The sequence below is a fragment of the Otolemur garnettii genome, unplaced genomic scaffold, assembly GCF_000181295.1.
Source record: "Otolemur garnettii isolate 467f Iridium unplaced genomic scaffold, OtoGar3 scaffold00017, whole genome shotgun sequence".
Classification (NCBI taxonomy): Eukaryota; Metazoa; Chordata; class Mammalia; order Primates; family Galagidae; genus Otolemur; species Otolemur garnettii.
The window spans coordinates 17,882,520-17,896,180 of record NW_003852412.1 but is presented as its reverse complement, the minus strand read 5'-3'; the positions used below and the strand labels follow the sequence as shown (position 1 = coordinate 17,896,180).

Sequence of the window (13,661 nt, the reverse complement as noted above, 5' to 3'; positions counted from 1 at the left end):
GTCTGCACGCCCACCTTCACAGCTGGGACTGTGGCCAGGGAATGTCTCGCCACCTCCCTTGTCTCTTGCACCTAATCTGGAAGATTCAGGCCCTTTCTTAAACTTTCTCTTTTCACTCCATCCCTTGCCCTCTTCTTTTCTGACACAATTTCCTAACACAGGAAAAATGATAACCTTGAAGGAAATCAGATCAAATGTGTTGGGGCTCCCCTGACAAGAAACACCGAAAGAAGAATCCTTGGGGGTCTTTCGCTCCAGGCCACAGTGAGAGAAATGGTGGCCTTGCTCCCTCCCTCCCCAACGTGAAACCTAGACCCAAGACACCTCTAAAATAAAGCAAATGCTAGGAAGACAGGAAGGCTGTGGTCCACGTGGCACAGAGGGAGGTTGTGTTTGAATCAGCATTAATTTCTGCAGCATTAGAGGTCATCAGTAATCTATTCGCCAGCGCACGCTCAGCACAATTATCACGCTATGCTAAGCACAGCAGAGGACTCGCTCCTAGGAGATAGTTAGCCAAGGAAGGACTGGAGATCTTTAAAGGAGATTTGTTTCTTACAAGGCTTTAATTTGAAATCCTTTCATTCTGAATGTGTCTGGATACTGAGATAGAGCAAAGCATAGCAGTGCCTTCCTGTTACAGATTCAGCTGTGCATCTCATGTGTTTGAAAGGCTCAATCAGCACACGCAGGAACCAGATTTGAGACGTCTTGGGGCACCGCTTGCTTGTCAGCTGCCAGATCAATAAAATGCAGCCACCATTCTTTGCCACACTCCCCAGAATGAGTTTGCAGAGTGAGAAGGACTTGGCTTTGAAGCTGTTTTATTCACATCCGACTTGGTCAGGGCAGAAAAGTCCCTCTGGGGAGAGCGCTTGGTGCTTGGCCCCAGCTGGCCCAGCCTCTGCTCAACCTGCCGGGTTACATCACTCGCTCTGCTCAGTGTTAGTCTGAGTGGCAGGGCATTGGGTCAGAAGGCATTTCCAATCCATGCAGACAATTCAGGCAATGCAATTATTTTAAGTGACTATGTAAATGATGCCTGAAAAACCTCTGGTAGTCAATGTTGAATGAACTCATTAATTTAAGATTATTGCTATATCTGACAAAAGCAAGCACAGTGCCAGAGACACATAAATGCAGATTGTGCAGCCAGGCAGTAGAGTCTCTTGTCTTCTACTATATTCTACTACTATGTTCTGCTGCGGTATTCAGCACTGATGGAATTGCCACTGTATCCACATTAACTGTACCAATGAGGAATGGTAGAAATACCTGGTAACACTGTGTACCAGCTAGTTAAAATAAAGCAGCTCCCTCCACTCTCAGTATCATTGTTTTCATTACTAAAGAACTGATTGAGCATATAAACAGTTTTGAAAGAAGTCCTCTTTAACCTGTGTATTCTTGGGAGAGTATAAGTGAATAAGAATATTTAATTTAAAAATGAACTACACAAAACGTTACAATGTTACCTATAATTTGTATTATTTGCTTGTCTTTCATATTTATTATTGAAAAAGTAATTCTGTCTAAAATTATTAATTCTCTGCTGAAACTGAACCTTACAGTGAAATGCTATGAGGAATATAATCCTTGCATGAAAAGGGATTCTCCCTCTTAGGGGACAAGAGATGTGCACAGGTAGTACACGTGGGTAAGCTTTGGGGCAGGGAAGTACTTGCCGAGGTGGGAGCATAAAAGTAGGTTTTCACTTTTCAGTCTTGTCCCTAGTTGATGAGTAGCCTACCAAGGTCGGGGTAGGAAGAGCAGATGAAATAAAAGGAAACCCTCCCAAGTTCAATTCAGCAACATGAATGATGTTTGATAAATCTTAAGAGAGGAATTAGGCTTAAGCTCAATGGTGTTATTTGCAAAATTTGGCCAGTCTCAACTAAAGTGAGCACCTCTCCATGCTGTGTGCTTCCTCTGAAATCCAGGTGGTTCATTTCCCCCCACACGACGTAACTAGCTCTGCCTAATTTTACCTCTTAAGTGTTTTTTGAACTCTTCCTTTTCTCCACCCCTCTTCAGACCTGCATCACTTTTTAGCTGGACAATGGGGGTTGCTCACTATTTGGCTATAGTTTTGTTACCTTTTAATTCTACCCTGCATGTCATAATAGGAATGATCTAGATAAGTGGTATTAAATGCAAATATGACTGTGGTTAGAATCCTTCAAAAACCCTGTATTTCTGATAGAATCAAGTCTTACTAGCAGTCTCTCCTGCAAAATAATCAAGGGTCTTTCTTCTTCTCCACCCCATTTCTCAACCATCCTCCTGCCGACCCCTCTTGGTCCAGTGACACTGCACTGCTTGTACGTCCCTCATCACAGCTGGCAGCTTCCTGGGTCAAGCTGCCTTTCTCCACTGTGCCTCATCGTATTTTTTCCCCCAGGAAATCTTTCCCCAAACTCCAGGCTGTGTTTGGATTTCCTCTTTCCTATCCCACTGAATCCTGTGTATCCACTCTCATAGCCTCTGCCGTATTATATGAAAATGTTCTCATTTCTGCCTGTCTGCCCCACTGTGGGGAAAGGAGTTTGAGGAAACCGGTACTGTAATTCCAGCACAATAGCCGGGGAATGCTTCCCAGTCAGAGATCACATTTAGTGTCACCTCTCAGAAAAGTCATCCAAAGGTCACTTGACACACCCTCACTTGAACTACTTACTCTTCTTTTTCCTTCATAGCACTTACCACTGCGTTTTCTTATTTATTTGATTGTTTATTATTTGTTCCCTATTAGAATATGAACTGTTAGAGAACACAGACCTTTTTCTGCCTTTTTAATCCCCTTATCACTACTTCTTAGAAAAGTGCCTGATATAATAATAGACCTTAAATATACATATTTTGAAAACTGAATTAAATGAAGAGAGGCTAGATGAGTAGATGGAGTGACGGATGTATGGCCACATAGTAAGAAGTCAATACGTTTTTTTTGTTTGTTTGTTTGCAGTTTTGGGCTGGGGTTGGGTTTGAATCCACCACCTCCGGTACACGGGGCCAGCACCCTACTCCTTGAGCCACAGATGCCTCCCAGAAGTCAATAAAATAATGAGAGGACCTTACTTTATCTGTATTAGATAAGCAGTATATATGCCAATAATGATATCTGCTTCATTTTTTTACAACTCAAGGGACACATATCACTATAAACCCCCAGTATTTATTCTGCACTGATGGCCAACCCTGTCACCTACCGTTTTAATACGTGCGTATGTTCCAATTTGGTGAAGCTCTCTCAATTCCTGAATGTCTCTAGTTAAATTCCACATGTTCTGTGTTCGTTGTGCTAGCTTCTCTCCCATCATATGTAAGGACAGTACACATTCCCCATGTAAAACAGCAGAAGAAAAAGGTCAGGATCAAACTTTGAAGAATGACGGAACTCTTCAACTGAATTCCAGACTCATCTTTTACTTGTTTAACTTCATCCTCCCAAATTTCCTCATTCATGAAATAAACATGCTAACCTTTCTCTGTGCAGTATTATTTCAAAGGCCATGTGGGAAAACACGTATAGATGCACACCCTGCAGACGGTCATCAGTTCCTCTTACGTTTCTTCCTCATGTGTTGATAGTAAAAGCAGCGTGACCCTTCCTATTGCCTTTCTTCTTAACCGTCTTATTATTAATTGTTGGAGGTCACTGAAGCTTAGGTGTATAATCATTTGCATTCTGAATTGCAGTTCCTTCATTAGTTTTTATAACTGTTGAGTTTAATAGGACATTGGGGAAGCGGACAGCACAGGCAAAAGGAAATTGGATTTTGGACCTTTGATTATGATGACATCCATTTGATTGTGGTCCCCATGATTAGTGAAGAAAATCTGCTGTTGTGACAACTTTCCACCCTGAAATATATATAAGACTCGCTTTTGCTTATTAGTTTACTGCTTAGAAAAAGAGGCCCCATAACATTTGGTGTGTATGTACTGAGTTCTTCCTGTGTACTCTGAGTGCCTCAGGAAAAGGCCCAGTGCATGTCCAGATGGGCTGAAAGACCAGGATCACTTCAGTGAGAGGGGTTCCCCTCAAGAGAAGCATGAAAAAGATCTTAGGGGAGAACCAAGTTCATTATTTTTTGACAATGTATAGATACAAAGGCAAAAGCATTTATTCCTTTATGTTGCTTCATAAATGATGGCTAAGGTTTCATCATACCCTCTATTTTATTTTATTTCATTTTATTCTATTCTATTTTATTTTATATTTTATTTATTTAAAACAGAGTCTCACTCTGTTGCCCAGGCTAGAATGCCGTGGCATCATCATAGCTCACTGCAACCTTAATCTCTTGGGCTCAAGTGATCCTCTTTCTTGCTTTGGCCACCCAAGTAGCTGGGGCTACAGGTGCCTGCTATAGCAACTGGTGAATTTTTCTGTTTTTAGTAGAGACTGGTTCATGCTCTTGCTCAAGCTGGACTTCAACTCCTGAGCTCATGAAATCACCCCACCTCGGCCTCCCAGAGGGCTAAGAGGAGCCACCAGGCCTGGATCATAACCTCAATTTTAAAGCAGATGAAAATTGAGTATCACCAACCCAAGTCTGAGATATCCCTGAAAGTTTTTTAGGACGTTTAAGAAGTCTGTAAACTTCTTGGAGTTGAAAATGAAAAGCAAAACAAGAATCCAGACAATCAACATCTGCTGTCTGTGCTGTGTCACAGACTCACCCTTCCTTATGTGCCCCTGCCATTAGTCATGCTTACTCTGGTGAGAGTTTTCTGATTGCATTTTGGTAGAGTATGTATGTGAATGTTGTAAAAGTTTCTACTAAAAACAGTAACAATGTGGTATACCTGACAAATGCAGTCTGTATAACCTGGTTTCTTGTGCCTTCAATGAATCCCCAACAATAAAAATGAATGAATAAATAAAAAACCTTATGCTCTGGTGGAAAAAAAAAGTAACACTGTAGAATTGAGATCTTGGAAAAGAAACACTCATAAACTGGAAATCAGGGCAATGAGGTAGCTGGTATGAAAATACTTTGAACCCCGTGAATGTACGTCAACATATATTTTTTGAATTATGTTATTTTCATGAACGAGTGTGTGATTGGGAGCCTTATGGTAAAGGAACCCATGCAAGTACATACTGACAATCCCTCATTGGCATGTGCTTGTTTGATAATGGAATATCACAGCCAGTGTGTTTGCTGAGATGTTAGCTAATAAATGGAGGTCGGTGGGTTAAGCATACTGATGAATTAGACTTACACAACAGTACGGCTGAGATCCACTCTCTCTTTTAAACTGGTTACAAATCCTAAGTTGGATGACCAACGTAAGGTCTTTAAAAGTAAGCAACTAAATGACAGAGTTTTTTTTAAGGTTATTAAACAGTTTAATTAATCAATGTTGGCTCTCTCGACCTTTGCTGCTCTACTTCCTGGCCTGCGTGATAAGTGGCCTGCAATAAAGGACCCTCTTGCCTACTGCATTATTCCGTTCAAATCAAGGACAAAATCCTTGAGACTCCTTTAATTTCAATAATCTTAACAAGCCAGGCTCCTGCAGGTTTTAAATTCAGAGTGTCATCATGAAAGTTTCTTAATATATTTAAGAAGTCTGGCTTGGCACCTATGGCTCAAGCAGCTAAGGCACCAGCCACATACACCTGAGCTGGTGGGTTCAAATCCAGCTGGGCCTGCCAACAACAATGACCAAAAAATAGCCAGGCATTGTGGCAGGCACCTGTGGTCCCAGCTACTTGGGAGGCTGAGGCAGGAGACTCGCTTGAGCCCAGGAGTTGGAGGTTGCTGTGAGCTGTGATGCCACGGCACTCTACCCAGGGCGACAGCTTGAGGCTCTGTCTCAAGAAAAAAAGAAGTCTGTAAACTTCTCGGAGTTTAAAATGGAAAGCAAAACAAGAATCCAGACAATCGATATTTGATTTTTCAGTGTTAGGTTTTTTTGAAATGTGGAAATTAGATTATTATCTGCAGCTTTTAATACTGCAGTTCTACAAATGAATGTCATCTCCATCTAATGACTTCAAGCTGATATATTGTGCCATTATAAAGTGTTAAACTGTCCTAATTACATGAGATCTTATTATCTAGATCTAACATATCATGTGAATAATTTTTTAATTATCAATAGCAGAGATGCAATTTTTACCATGTTAATGTCATCCTTACTGATATAGTCCTGATTAAAATGATTATATATCCACACAGTTTTATCCTCTTTATTAAAAAAAGAAAAAAGTGCTTTAAAGGTTTGAAAACCATCAGAGCTATTTACTCACAGAAGATGAGCTTAAACAAGAAGCATGTTTATTACAATGAAAAAGAAAGGGTTACCAATGAGAAATATCTTCTTAACTTTTAAAAACATTTTAATCCAGCTGCCAAATACTTCCTTTCATGTTTTCAAGCTCAGTCTGAATGTAAACATTTAATTAGTTACAATATTCGACTTCTATAGTAATTAAAAGCCAAAATGTGCATGATTGGCTTGTACATACTAACATTTAAAAATGGCATTGCAGTCTTTTCTTATTTTCAGGAATTCTGGTAAATTATTGTAGTACATTTTATAATAGGATTATCACACTTATCATACAAATCTAAACTTGCCAAAAAGTTGAGTATAATGTATGATTTATTGTTGAAATTATAAAGTTCAAGTATTGTATTATTTTTTGTTATATCATAACTTACATTTTCTGAATTTTTAAACCTTATTTAAAATAAATGTGCTTTCTCGTGAATTTTTAAAGTAATTAAAAAATTCAAATATATTTAGGCCAGGTTGGTGGCTCATGCCTGTAATCCTAGCACTCTGGGAAGCTGAGGTGGGTGGCTTGCTTGAGCTCAAGAGTTTAGACCAGGCTATGCAAAAAGTGAGACCCCGTCTCTACTAAAAATAGAAAAACTGAGGCAAGAGGATCACATGAGCCCCAGAGTTGGAGGTTGCTGTGGGCTATGATGACTCACTCTATCCACGGTGATAGCTTGAGATTCTGTCTCAAAAAAGAAAAAAATTAAATATATAATATAATTTTTTATATAAAATATACATGTGGATTTATAGATTTAACATATTTGGCATCTGTGAATATATTATTTGAGTATATTATGCACTAATCTTAGTATTTTAAATTTTTATTAGAAAATTTTCAGTAGGTTTCCAAGTAGCAAATTTAAACAACAGTAAACTTAAAATGTTACTACAGAATCCCAATATCTAGAGTTGTGAATTTACCGAGTTGTACACATTGTGTCATGTATAATGTTAAGAGTTTACCTGCTTTTTTTATAAAAACAATTTGTTCACATATTGTTTTCTAATTTATAAGACATCACAGGTTATTTTAATAATATCTTGAAATGTTAACAGAATTACGCATCACCCTTGTCGTGGAAGCATAACTTTTAATGGATATAAAAATTTAAGTTAAAAAGTTTGTTAGTGAAAGGTGCTAACTTAGTAGAAAAATGATTTTGACACAAACTCAGATGTGTGCTAGTTAAGGAATAATGGATTGACAAATGTTTTTTGAGTCTTTTAGATTTATGTGGCATGCTAATCTCTGGCGATTTAAAGTATAAGGCCTTTTAGGCACATTATGCTTGTGTTGACATGATCAACAATCCAAGGACCTGAGATATCAGTCCATTATACAGAATTGTAATGCAGAAGGGAAGTGTCTGTACAGTGGCCACAGTCACAGCAGAGGAAGCAGACAGCATCGTGAAGAGCAAGAATCATTTCCTTAATGTTGCAGTCAGTCAACTGGATGAGGTGTACAAGGCATGGGGGCACAGGTTCAAATCATTTAAAGAAATCTCCCATTAAATCGTGCAGTCACATTTTGCAGATGTATTATTTCTAAAACGTTGGTGCTTTTTTCTGCTTTGTTCCCAGAATGCTCAGGTCCGTTGGGAATTGAAGGTGGAATCATATCAAATCAGCAAATAACAGCTTCCTCTACTCACCGAGCTCTTTTTGGACTCCAGAAATGGTATCCCTACTATGCACGTCTTAATAAGAAGGGGCTGATAAATGCGTGGACGGCTGCAGAAAATGACAGATGGCCGTGGATTCAGGTAACAGATGGGATGGGACAAGGTAACTGCCCAAATGACGAGTCATTTAAGAAAGCAGACAAGTGAGAACTCAGTGGGACTCTCTTCCTGATTCAGTGATTTAGAGGATTTGGCTAAAAGCTCAAATTGGCTATAAACTCTGAAAATGTGGGAACCATACATACTCTGTTGGAAAGTGTATAAGGAGATTAAAAGCGTTAAATTGCTTGAGGTTAAATGCCACTATTTTAATGTACATATCAAAGGGAGGGGCTTTCTCGTGTGCTGTGTGTCATTAGCACAGTGCTGACATTCAGCAGCAACCTAGGACACTTCAAGACTATCTAAGTTATATCTGTTTCATTCCTAAGAAGTGGTTCCACACACACAAGTATGAAATATGCAGTGGATCAGGATACACATCACAGTACTTCAGATGCACCTTGTTTCAATAGCTGAGATGTTTCAGTTCCTAGGTCATTCATTGTCATCCACCACCTATTGTTTTAAAACAAGAGAAAACTACAATATGCTGAGAAATTAATTAATTTCCCCAAGTCGGCCTGGACAGTTGCCCTATCAGAACCTTATATTCTATCCATTTCAGTGCTTGTTGAGCATTTAGATAAAGTGGAACAGTAAGCTCGGTATTAGAAGAACAAAAAAGATGATCAGAACTGATTTCTGTGAAAGGCTTTCCCTCTGTTGGGGAAAAGCACATTGATAACTGTTTAAAAAGTCATTGACTTGTGCTAAAGGGAAGTATACCATGGGGTCAGAGAAGGAAGTACTTAATTATTTTGAGAAAGTCACATGGGATAGCTAAGTTTTAGACTAGGCCTGGGAAAATAGCTTTCAAGAGAAACTAGACTCCCAGGGAACAGCATGAGCAGAGGTGCCACATGGGCATCTGGGAATATCTTGTAGAAAATCATGACCTGAGGACAAGTTGCTGGAGGCATGTGTTCAAATTTAGTGTGTGAGTTGGTTATGCCAAAGGGTTCATACTAAAAGGTATTAGCCTTACTTACTCCATTGAAGTGGGGAGCTATTAGAGAATTTTGATTAGTCGAGGTGACTGATCTGTTCTGTCTGTACATATTTTGAGCGACAGACACATGAAAAATTCCAGATGTGACATTATTGGGTGTACTATATAAGGGCTGGCTTATAGGCATTGAATATAAAAAAAAAAAAACTAATTCATGGCCAAGTAGCAGCAAGACTTCCATAGTTTAAAAACTGAGCCAAAAGCTCCTTCAGATAGTTCTTTGCTCAGTTTATTAGAAAATCTTATATATAATATACATATATTTCTTTTATTGATACAGCTCTATCAATCTTACTACCTTATATTCTTTTTTTTATGTATTTAAATTGTGGTGCATTTGCCAACAATTCTTCTTAATTTACATTTGGCTTTTTGAATCCATAGCCCCATTTGCAGAAAGAATTCCAGATTTTGGAATACAATTTTGAACACAGATTAATGATGATCCAATGAAGGTTTCGAATAAGACAAGGAGTAACAGAAAATGCTTGTATTTTATGTACTAATAACTATTCTGGAGACATTTTTAATAACTGTAGTTGACTATTCTGAAATGCATTTGTAAGATTGCCGTTCTAAACTTTAGAAATTAATATTCATAGCAGAAATTGCCTAACAATTGGGAGATGATATGAGAGTTTGTGTGAGGGTTTCTGTGTGGCAAGTTATGTTTGTCAGCTTAAATGATTATGCGTTTCGATACAATAAATATCATTTTTTTTGCAGTATTTACTCTGAGAAATACATTATAAATGTTTCCCGTCCAGATTTTTCTCTTTGCTTTACCCAGTTTATTGTTTTCTCAACACTATGCATCATTCTACTTTTCAAAGTATTGTACACACTTTTAAATATTCCCTTTGTCCCAGTGACTAAAGGTAGAAATAACCTTAATGGAATAGGATAATGTGCTGGGTTTTTTTTTTTTTTTCATTTTGCATTGCCAGTAAAACGTATTTGCTTTCAGAATCTGCTTTATCAAATTATAAGATTTATTAAACACTCCACCAAACACTGAAGTGTTATAAAAGTTTCCTTTTTAACCAGATACCTTCTCAAGGCCAGTGTCCTAATATTTTACTTCAGTTCAATGCCCTTCTTTTTTTAATTTTAATTTTCTCTGTACATGTACATGTGTTTATTTGGTTTCCACTTTTTGCCTTCACAAATTTAAAAGGCTTGAAATTTAATAACAATAACAATGTTTAAGATGAGGACTAGAAACAAAAACCTTGCAAGGAATGAATGAAGATAAATACATTTGGAAAATAAATCAGATGATGGCTGCAACGAAATATTGAGCAATAATAATAATAATGCAAAAAAGGAACATTCACATTGTCAGATAAAAGTATATCTATCATAGAATGCATTGACGCTGAGGTTCAGGATGGCAATGTACTGTTTAAATTAAATGATTTTGTTTATCCTCTTAAGCGGAATAATTAAAAACTGATATTACTTTTAAGGGATGTAGAATAATGATGATGATAGTTTTGCTTTTTGTCTGAAGATAATCATGAACTCTTAGAGAAGCACAGTTAAAGTAGATATGAAACCGGGTGTAATGGAGGGCAAAATCTCCCACCCAAGGGGAGAAAAACTAAAGCTCTCCATTGTTATTCAATAAATACTTAGTGTCTGTGTTCAAGATACTTATGCATTATTTCATAACTTATTTTCTAGGTTATGTTTTATAAAAAAACTTTGTTAATTTCTTGAAAGAAAATCGTATCTAAGAGAATCTGGCAAGTCTAATGATGTATCATTTTGTGTGTTTGAGTATTCATTATTGATTTCCTTTGCCCCTTAATTCTTTTATTTATATTCAGTCCTTCAAATGAAACATTTGAGTACTTTGCTTAAACTCAGTTATAATGAGCACAGTATTCATCTAATCTTTCAGGTGTATGACCCACATACACTAATTAGTATTCAATTTTATTATCTTCCTTGCCCTGATGAAATAAAAATTGAAATCACCATTTTAAATTTATATGCTCAGTAAGAAATTACTGATAGCACCACAGTGTTCATAATTGGTTATGCATTTAAAGGGTTAGTAAAGTACATGCAGTTAAAAAAGAACATTTTTTTCTTCTTCTGCACGTTTTTCTGACCTATATATCTTCATCTAGATTTTTTCCAATACTAATTAACCATCACATTAAACATTAGCTCCTAAGCATCCTAGAATATCAGTTGTGTAAGAAATAGCACCTTAGCACAATTATAGAAATCAGTCTTAGATTGTTAAATATAAAAATATTAAAACTTTATTTAAAATTTCTACATGCTTTAGTTGGTGACGTGAACCAGGTGGATTTCTTCTTTATTTTAAAGATACTTATTTTCTCTTTCTTTGTATTTTTGTTTTACGTTATAGCTATGTGTGGTAATTTTACAAAAGTTTTACTTGATTTTGGTCATGTATGTTTTCCTCCTCGAATGCGTATGTGTTGAATTTCTAGTCATTAGAAATTCATTAATGGATTCATCCATTCAAGAGTTAGTGAAAGAATATGTACTTTGAACTCTATCCTCTAATAGGTGCTAGAAAAAAAGACAGCACTTTCCTTTAGGATTCTCTGAATCTAGGAAACAGGAGAGTAAACAGAGTAAACACAACAGAAAATATCAGGGCCTGGTCTGCCACCATCTGCTAACAATTCCATTTGAATCATGATAATGTATTGTATCAGACCAACCTATTTTTAGTAGGACTTTCATTAAACTGAAGCTGTATTAGCATAATATTTCTAGAAGACAAGGAGAGAACTTCACATTACACTCTGTGTTACATAGCTATCTTGTAGGATGCGGATAGATTTGATGGATACAGTGTAGTAACATGCTGAGGCAGTGCCGTAATTTTCTTTTGAAAGTTAATGTACCACTAGTTGCTTCAGTTTCAGTACTTTATCCATGAGAAAATTAGGTTTTGAACGCTTTCTTTTAACTAATACATCACCTTTTAAAAAATGTGAGTAGGACCTTAATGTGTTCCTTTTCTCTGAATTTGTGAGAGGAAAGACAGTTACTTCACAAACTTGACTGTGCATAGGAATTATGGGCCACTTGGTAAAAACAGAAACTTGTGAACTGCTCCACCGACCCACTGCAGGTCATCTAGAACTCTGTAAAACCTGTCTCATCTGCTTATCAAACTGGGGGGCGTATTGCTTGAGGTATAGTAAAAAGAGAAATAAATAAAAGAAACACTTCTGCTTGATGATCTGGACGCTTTGTTGTTGGAACTGTAAGTAGTGATGACTGTGGGAGGAGGGGGAGGAGCGCACAGCAAGGAGAAAGGAGGAAGGATAGTGAGAAATCAGCGATGTGTGAAGAGTCTTTGGACTAGAGGGAGACAGGTGGCCTCTTTAAAAGTGCGTGCAGCTCGGCAGCGATTCACACGTGAGCCTTATTTCTTAGTCATGAAACAGGCAGTGTTCCTAAATGGCTGTTAGATTCTTCTTTCTTATAAAATTTAGTGATTACATGGAACACCAACTGACTTAGTCATTTAAAAAAATAGTTAATGGGCCCAAAAGAGAGCTAAGTGGGCACAAATCAGCTTCGTATTTCTGGAGTTACAAATAACTGTAGGATTGAGAATACTATCAAAAACAAACAAACAAACAAAAAAGAGACTAATCATCTATTTCATTTCCAAGGTCTGTATATAATGTGTGTAAACTTTTGTACTCAGACACCTGCGTACACTTTTTATAAGACTAGAATTTAAGAAGTAGATTTTCTTGGTTAAGTTGTTTCCTAGTGGCTCAGCTCCTGTGGCTCAAGTAGCTAAGGTGCCAGCCACATATACCTAAGGTGGCCGGTTGGAATCCAGCCCGGGCCCGCCAAACAACAATGACAGCTGCAACCAAAAAATGGCTGGGCGTTGTGGCAGGCACCTGTGGTCCCAGCTACTTGGGAGGCAGAGGCAGGAGACTCGCTTGAGCCCAGGAGTTGGAGGTTGCTGCGAACTGTGATGCCACAGCACTCTGCCCAGGAGGACAGCTTGAGACTCTGTCTCAAAAAAAAAAAAAAAAGCTGTTTCCTAGTGACAGAACCTAAATCAGGTACATGCAGAATCTAATCCATCATTACCACATCCTCATTCACATGGAAAATGTTACCCTGTTTTGCTTTTCCTGAAAAGAACCCACATTCTGAGATACCCTCTCACCCATGTTAAACCCCTCTCCAAGGCTAATTATATGCCCCCATAAATATGTGACTTTTCCTGGTGATCTTTTTTTCAGCCCTGATCTCAGATGGGAAATGATGATTTTTTTTTATTTAAGGTTTTTTTAGAAGTGAGTTTTTCATACATGATTGTGTCTTTATAACAAACAATACTTTTTATATAAAAATTCATTCTTCATTAGGTTAAATATGATGCTTATGTACTGAAAAAACAATATATTTGGTCTCAAACTATTTGGTTATTTACCATATGTATACTAATACTAGTTTTACTCACTTGTTAACTTTAAAGGATTCAGGTTAGATCTTAACTCTTGGTACATAAGTCAACTAACCACCCTTACAGAAAAAAC

General features: G+C 37.5%; 1 protein-coding gene across 2 annotated transcripts in view; it reads left to right on the top strand.

Moving 5' to 3' along the window:
• EDIL3 (EGF like repeats and discoidin domains 3) overlaps positions 1 to 13,661 on the top strand; it is a 430,053-nt gene that overhangs the window by 287,564 nt on the left and 128,828 nt on the right. For both annotated transcript variants that reach the window (XM_003785962.2, XM_003785963.2), the window contains one exon: positions 7,888 to 8,069. In XM_003785962.2, coding sequence (XP_003786010.1) covers positions 7,888 to 8,069 — 182 coding nt within the window. The remainder of the gene's footprint in view (positions 1 to 7,887; positions 8,070 to 13,661) is intronic.